Source organism: Plodia interpunctella, chromosome 11 (genome assembly GCF_027563975.2).
Source record: "Plodia interpunctella isolate USDA-ARS_2022_Savannah chromosome 11, ilPloInte3.2, whole genome shotgun sequence".
NCBI classification, from domain to species: domain Eukaryota; kingdom Metazoa; phylum Arthropoda; class Insecta; order Lepidoptera; family Pyralidae; genus Plodia; species Plodia interpunctella.
The window spans coordinates 3,405,298-3,414,003 of record NC_071304.1 but is presented as its reverse complement, the minus strand read 5'-3'; the positions used below and the strand labels follow the sequence as shown (position 1 = coordinate 3,414,003).

General features: G+C 36.8%; 1 protein-coding gene across 1 annotated transcript; it reads left to right on the top strand.

The window, feature by feature from the left end:
• Positions 1 to 307: 307 nt before the first annotated feature.
• ClC-b (Chloride channel-b) lies at positions 308 to 8,667 on the top strand. Its single transcript, XM_053751354.2, has 15 exons — positions 308 to 684; positions 1,133 to 1,228; positions 1,513 to 1,711; positions 2,019 to 2,128; positions 2,577 to 2,720; positions 2,974 to 3,151; positions 3,443 to 3,592; positions 3,923 to 4,064; positions 4,322 to 4,460; positions 4,776 to 5,039; positions 5,343 to 5,519; positions 5,767 to 5,976; positions 6,425 to 6,595; positions 7,015 to 7,176; positions 7,683 to 8,667. The coding sequence occupies exons 1-15, from the start codon at positions 544 to 546 to the stop codon at positions 7,782 to 7,784; spliced, it is 2,385 nt and encodes a 794-aa protein (XP_053607329.1). The 5' UTR covers positions 308 to 543; the 3' UTR covers positions 7,785 to 8,667.
• Positions 8,668 to 8,706: the final 39 nt, after the last annotated feature.

Genomic DNA, 8,706 nt, shown 5'->3' with positions numbered 1-8,706 from the left:
ATATTTAATTTGTATTTCTTTTATAGGTACCAAGTCTTATCGTAACTAATTTTATTCCACATTAATTTTAATATATTGGATACAAAGACGTATAGCAATTGAAAATATTGAAGAAAATATTTGAATTATTTACATATTTTCACCTTATTAAATAAAGTTTGAAATTAATTTTCGTGAATTAATGACAAATAAAAAAAGAAAATAATTTAGATAGAAACCCAGAACAACATGGATAAAATTACAAAAAAAAAATTTTAGCTGACAAAGTCAATGTCACAGATTTAGTTCATTCATTCATTTTTCATTTACAATCCAGCCCAGTCCACCCCACCAGTACAAACATTTTTACAAAGCCAAAACTTGTGTTGATAATAATTTTGTATGTTTATACTTAAATGATAGTGATTAATAGTTGCAAACTGTGTGATATAGAGTCAACAAATTGTAGTACATAATTTTACAATATTTGTTTCACAAGTTTTTTGTGATTTATTATTTTAAAAATAAATTAACATATGAAGAATATCTTGGCCTTTGTGAAGAATGAATAATTCAAATGTTTCTTCGTCAGCTGGCGATGTAACATCTAGTGAAACTACTTCTGATACAGCACCGTTAATCAGTAATGAAATTCCTAGCACATCTACTTACACACAGTTGAACAAGACATCAAATTTCCTTGAAGTAAGTACCTATGTAACTACACAACATTTTATAGTAGTAGTACTTAGGTAGGTAGTAAGTTTAGTAGACGAAAGTATTCTCTCAACAAAAAAATATTCCTGTAAACTGTAATTAAATCTTTTTTTTATTATTGTAAATTGAACCTTTGGCATAAGTACTTACTGTAACAGTTTCCAATCTAACCATATAAAATTTGTAATTTGTTAAACAAGATCATCTTATCTAAATCTTTCATGCGTATTAGCACAACATCTGTCACATATTTATGATAATTTTAACAATCAATATATTTGCTAAATAATTTATCATGCCTTCTTGATAGCATATGATGTAAATTTTTAAGCACTTATAATTTTGCAGTTCTTTATAACCCCAACGAACAACATTGATAGATAAATTGACACATTGTTGTTTACATAACAGTTTCAAATGTATTTAAAATTTTTAGGACTCTGATGATCACGGAAGTCATGGAGTTAGAAGGAGACATACAGTTGGTAAAATTGAACCCGGGTCCATGAATGTTCTTTCAGCTAAATATGAAGTAAGTTTCAACAGTATATAATATATTAGGCTTCTCTAACTGTGCGTCCCAGGGCATTGTCCAAGGTATCCCAGAAGAAATAAATTATAACGGCAATTTCTAAACTGGTGCCTCATTTTCTGAAACTATGCTCAGGAAATCAAGCACATCCAGCCAGTTAGATAAATATCTCTTTTTGTTTTGAATTTGTTCTCATTTAATAAAAAATATAAATACCAATTCATGTGTTCCTGATCATCTTCCTATCACTTGCTCTTCATTATCCAACACTTTATTTATTTCAGAGTTTGGACTATGACACATGTGAGAACCATTTGCTCCTGGATGAGGAGCGGAAGCGAGGGTACCCATACATTGTATGGAAGGATATGGCAAGATGGTTCATCATACTGTTGATTGGTGCAATTACAGCCCTTATTGCTTGTGTCATTGATATTTGCATAGAAGTGTTTTCAGATATTAAATATAAAGAGTTAAAGAAATGTATCCTTTTCAAATACAGTTTCATACCTAATGTATGTAATATTTGAACATTAATAACCAAATGCTGTCAACCACACACTATGTGGGGTTCTAGTTTCCAACAACAGAGAGGATCATACATCATTCTAGTACTAATACTTTTTGAGCTAGACCGCTGACAGACAGATGGACATGGTGAAACTATAAGGGTTCCTTGTTTGCAGTACTACGGAACCTTAAAAATGGAATATCATCATATTTCACATTTTTTAATTATGGTTATTTTTATAAAACATAAGAATATTTTTCCTTAACAGACTCATTTCAGCGGTGGACAAATATGTACTAATAGATAGCCTGTACATTCCATACTTGTTGTGGGTGTTATCTAATATCTGTGTAGTATTCATTGGGTCAGTACTAGTTGCTTATGTAGAGGTATGTATGTGTATACTCCATATAGGTCGAGTTTCATAGATAAATCAAGTTGCTTGCTTAAATATTTGCTCTATATGACTAAGTAGTTGTTGAATGCAATGTTGATGTCGATTTTTCTCTAAGAATTAGGAATACATAAAATTATATTATTTATGCTTTATAGTTATAAAAATATGAAATACTTAAAAATTACATTCAGAATGCACAACCTAGTTATGCAACTGCAATAAAAAATAGGAAATAAATATTGATTAAGTACCATCTATAGCATGAAAATGCTCCAACAAGAACAATGTTCTTAAATTAATTGATGATGATGATAGCATGAAAATTGTTTAGTAAAAATAATGACTTAGAAAGTAATTATACGAATAAGTCTCTTTGTACAACATGTCAGATTCAGGGAAGGGGCAATATTTGTATTAATTTCACTAATATAATTTTGTAGCCTGTGGCAGCAGGAAGTGGTATACCACAAGTAAAATGCTACCTAAATGGAGTAAAAGTGCCAAGAGTGGTGCGGTTTAAGACACTTGTAGTCAAAGCTATTGGTGTGATAACTGCAGTGGTTGGTGGCTTGGCCGGAGGAAAGGTAAGTTGTATTTGTCTATGATTTACATTTTTAAGCTTGTAATGATAATGTAAATTAAAGTACTACTGTGATTTGTTCTTAATGTATATATTTATTTATCTATACTTTGTTTTGATTATGTATTTAAATATTTGTTCTGTTAAATATGATATATATATATATATCAGTGTATGTGTGTGACTGGGTACAAATCTAAGAAAAATGGCTCTATACTGCGATAGGTACAGCTAGTAAAATCAAATTCCAATTTCAGGAAGGGCCTATGATCCACAGCGGCGCTGTAGTGGCGGCGGGCATATCACAAGGGAAGAGTACTACTTTCAATAAAGATTTCAAGATATTCCAATACTTCCGCGACGACCACGAAAAGCGAGACTTCGTGTCGGCCGGCGCGGCCGCAGGCGTCTCGGCTGCTTTCGGAGCACCTATTGGTAATGTATTTGATAAAACTCTAATTGGCCACTTTCCAACTAGTCAAACTTTTAGCTATTGTAAAAAAACATAATTATTAGTATGATAGATATTAAAAAATGTATTTACTACGCGTACGAAATCGCGGTCAAAATCTACTAAAGATATGTTATTTTTCCTCTACATATTTGTGGTGTGAGTACTTAGGTAGCTACACAAAATATTTCACCGACTTCAAAAAAAGGCTAACATTCTTAAAGTTTTCATTTAGTCGGGATATGTTATTATTTAATAAGTTTTTCCGAATTTAGGAGGAGTACTATTTTCATTGGAAGAGGGGGCAAGTTTCTGGAACCAGGCGTTGACATGGCGGACGTTCTTCGGCACGGTGGTGTCCACGTTCACGCTCAACGTGGTCCTATCGGCGTACCACGGCCACTGGTGGGACCTGAGCTATCCAGGTACATCACTCACCACGCGGCTTTGTTTGGACTTTATTTACAAGCTTCTTTTTAGTTTCACCTGTCCCAGTGGAAGTTAACAGAGAAGCAAAAATCCCTGTCTGTTAACTTCCAACTTATTCTACAGAGTTGAAATTTCTAATGTCGCTACAGTTTCCATGACAAGGCATTATTATGATAAGCATGACCTTACTGTGCACCCAGTATTGTCTCTCATCGAGGGAATTTCTCAAAAACTCACAGTACGGAAATGTTTTTTTTTCATGTGGTAAATGTATCAAGATCTTTCTCACATATAACATATTTTTCGAGCTTCTGACTAATTCGCAGGTCTCCTCCACCTGGGCAAGATGGAGCCGTTCCCGGTGGAATTCTACGAGCTGCCTCTCTTTATGGTGTTCGGGGCTATCGGAGGTCTGCTGGGAGCGCTGTGGAACTACATCAATTACAAATTGGCAGTGTTTCGAATAAGGTATATCTCACTCTCTCGAAGCCCTGGGTTTGCTTTCCTACTTTTTCGTCTATACTTCGCATGGTCGTCGGCATCACTTGTTATTAGACCATTGGCACGCATGTCATGCTTGACGACATCAAGCCTTCTTGGGCTTTTCTTCTTCCTTGCAGACATAAGGTATGTTTCGTGGGAATGATATGGCGTTTAAAGTATTTTATTGTTAACTTTTATCTGTGTAGACCTTAACATATAACAACGTGTTGGATATTATACAGGTATATATCCCAGCCGTGGCTGCGCGTGGTGGAGGCGTGCCTGGTGGCGGCGGCGAGCGCGACCTGCGGCTTCCTCATGATGTTCCTCGTGCACGACTGCCGCCCGCTCGGGGAGGACCCCACCAAGGTGCCGCTGCAGGTCTGTCACATTCTTTTTAGGGTTCCATTACTCTAAACAAAAACCATGTTATGATTATTTATTTAGTTACAAGTACACAAAATATGACACGGGATAATTATACATGGATTATTTGTAAATTACTTGGTTGTCCTTCTTTCTTTCCCTCTTTTTGTTCTTGCTTGCTTTTGTGCTGCTTTTGATTCCATATTGTCCGCGCAAACTCCTCACGCAGAAAGGGTCCAGTCAGGAGGCCAAAATGCGAAAAAAATGTCCTCGTGAGAACTAAAAAGTGTTTTTTTAACAGTATCAGTATGGGTTATTTAATATTTTCAGTTGTTCTGCGCCGACGGCGAATACTCCGGCATGGCGGCAATCTGGTTCCAAACGCCCGAGGCGTCCGTCAAGTCGTTGCTGCACGACCCGATCGGCTCCTACAAACCGACCTCCATCCTCATATTCGTCGTGTGCTACTTCCTGCTGTCCACCTGGACGTTTGGGCTGGCGATGTCCAGTGGATTGTTCATACCGAATCTGCTGACCGGAGCCGCTTGGGGGAGGCTGTTGGCGTTGACGATGCAAATGATTGTGCCGTCTATGGTGAGTTGTCTTTAACATGGTATAAAACAAAGTAGCTTCTTGTTGTCCGTCTGTTCTTATTAAAACTACGCAACGGATTGGAAATAGTGTGATTTCTGAGGAAGGTTTATGTATAATTTATTATAGTTTTACTTGAGCGAAGCAGGGCTGGAACGCTAGTAATTAATAAATACGTATTTCTATATTCAGGTAAAAAACACATTCGAAACTAAATAGATTTGATTTTGGAACTTAGAGCTTTCAAATTCAAATCCACTGGTACGAGACGTAGATATATAATTAAAAATATATATTTTTTACCAGGAAATAAATCCGGCGAAATACGCACTCATAGGCGCAGCTGCCCAACTTGGAGGTGTGGTGCGTATGACGATATCGCTCACCGTCATCATCATCGAGACCACCGGCCAGATCTCCAACGCGCTGCCCATCATCATCACGCTGGTCGTCGCCAAGTGGGTCGGCGACTTCTTCAACGAGGTTTGTAATAATAGTTGTTTCACGAGAAAAATGATTTGGAGACTTATGGAGGGCAGTCGTATACGACTTGGCTCTATGTGCACTGTTTACAACCCTACCTGTCTGATGTCAACCCTCTTCGGGCATGCTATTGCTGCCATCAGCTATTAGGGCATATGTTCCTCAGTCGCCTCCACGGGAGGATTTGTAGTAGTCCTATTCTAGGGCGGGACCACACGCCATTATACATCAATATGTATTTTCCCAGGGTATCTACGACATCTACATCCAGCTAGCAGCCGTGCCGCTCCTGCCGTGGGAGCCGCCGCCGCTGACGCACAACGTGTACGCCTCGGAAGTGATGTCGCACCCCGTGTTCACGCTGCGGACCGTGGAGAACGTCGGCCATATTGTGGAACTGCTCAAACTGGTCTCCTACAACGGGTTCCCGGTCGTCGACCCGCCTTTGATTGACGATGTAAGTCAAAGACAATACGGTAGATGCCATCAAATCAAATCAAATATTTTTTTCCATGTGTCAAAAACAATAACTATGTGGAGCTTGTATGACAGTGGGCACACGTGACATAAAATGCGTTATGATTATAATTTGAGAACAAAAAATAGGTATAAAATGTTAATATAAATCAAATTAATCAATTAAAGTGACGTTTGATTATCGTGTTTCATTAATGAGTGAATGTGAATGCATTTATACATTTTATTTTATAGTCAACGATAGTGTAGCCAAATGAGATAGAACATTTCCATGTAAATCCCCGCCGTCATACGAAGTTACGTAATTATTTTCTAGTTTGGGCGTTATATGTGGGCATAAGATATGAGCGCTTTTTTCTTCTAATGCATCATTGAATTGTATTGTATCGTTTTCTCTGCGAGATTTGAGCCAATTTTTTTTATTACAGACCGAAGTGCCAACTTACAAGCGTCTACGAGGCCTGATCCTGCGTTCACAGTTAATAGTTCTTCTACAGCATAAGTTATACAACGAAAACGCTAACACGACGTGGTCCAATGTAGACGTCGACATGAACATCTTCAGAAATGAATATCCTCGGTTTCCTTCTATAGAAGAGGTAATGTAAATTCTCGTCTTATCATTACTACACCGATTTATTTTTTAACCGACGTAAAAAAATAACCCATCAATTGACAGATTGGGATTAAAAAAACAACTTCGTTGTCATTAACCGGTAATTTTCGAAGAAAAAAAAACGTAAAAATTGCAAGCTTGTTACAATAATTAGTCTCGTTTTTAATGAAAAATCTATAAGACAGTATTTACCGGCATGGTATCGTTGGATGCATACAATCATTTATTATATTTGGTGCTAACTCAATCTGTGTGAAATAAAATCTGTACAGTAGTCCTGCGGCCGTACACGAACTCCACGTCGTACACTCGCGCGTTTGTTTTTAGTATTAACATCTTGTAGTGTATATATATCTTTGGTGCAAAAAAGACCTCACAAACAACATCACGTTGTCCCATCAGCTGTCGATCTCCGAGTGGGAGAAGACCTGCACAGTGGACCTGCGGCCGTACATGAACCCGTCGCCGTACACTCTGCCGCACCGCGCCTCGCTGCCGCGCGTGTTCCGCTTGTGTCGCGCGCTCGGCCTGCGACATCTGCCCATCGTCAACGACGTCAACGAGGTGAGACGGATATCAATCATTTTGTTACTAGGCCCTTCTTCGGATGATGAAAGTATTTGATAGGCTATATGTAACATATAGGATAACGTTAAAATTGTGTTTCCTTTACATAAGAGAGAGCGATAAAAATTGTAATTCATAAATGTTGGACACGGCTAACTGACAAAGAGACTTTAGTCGAAGTTACCAACAGTAACTGTTTGGTAACTCTATCTATCAGATAACAAAATGGTATTTTATCTAAGTAATGAAACAAGTCCTTGAGGTCTATCTTAAAAGGTAAGCTCTCTTAGGCGGCCTTTGCCCAGCAATGAGACGCCTTAGTGTTTCATTGTTGGGCAAAGGCCTACCCTTTTACCCTTTCATAGCAAGTTGCTGCTATCTACACAGGATATTTTTTTCATCGTAAATCGTCATCTTCGTTCGCCCTTCGGGAATACAAGTGGTGAATCAGTTAATAATTAATTAATCTAACAAGAGTTAATGTCCTCTTTTCCGTTTGTCAGGTTGTCGGCATGGTGACACGCAAGGACATCGCCAGGTACCGCGTCTGGAGACACCGCGGCCACATGGGGATGGAGGAACTAGTATTATCCAGTGAAATCTAGATGCCACAAGATTCATGATACTTTAGTCAAATTCTCAAAGCAAAATTATTGAAATTATGATAGACTTAAATCATGACTTTTCTCATTGTTTTTATATTGTAAAGTACAATCCCCTGAACATAAGTTAAACCATAATGGCAGCCAACAGCGCTGGTATTTAGGTTTCATTGTTATTTATTTATAAAAAAATAATTGATTTCGCGGGTAACCACGACAAATCTTTTACAACACGCGCTGACGGGCGCCATTTAGATTTAACTTATGTGCCGGGGATTATGCATACTCATGTTACATTTAATATTTTTTTATGTAGGCTTTTGGAAAAATGTAAGTAAACATTCATAAAGAATGTGGTTGTAGTAAAATCATAATTTTGCATTAGTTTGTAAAACATAACTCTTATTTACATTTATTATATTAACAAGCTTATTGCCTTTTGAGCTTTAAAAGCCATATTTTCTAATGCAGGTAGGCATAAAGTGTTTTGCTCCTTAATATTATGTTCACAAATTTTATTACAACAGATAAAAAATCGCCTAAATTAAATTATTTTAGTAATCTGACATAAAATTATATACATGAAATTTTTAAAGTATTTTTTATAGTAGAGCTTCAATTTCAGCTCATGCCTTGTCTGCCAAAGATCTTGTATATACTTATCATTTGATGGTTGCAGGCTATGAATGCTAGGTCCATAATTAACCAAAATGGAGAGCCAATAACATTTTTATACTTTCTCTCCACTTTGCAGATAATAAAAAATATTGGATTTAATTGTAGTTGTTGTAGATATTATTGCAATTATGACAATGTGATACTTTGAATTTATGATACTATTGTTAATAATAAGAAAAGTATATTAATAAAAATATTTATTACATTATTATAACATTTTATTTTTAATGTATAAAACTTCCTCAAT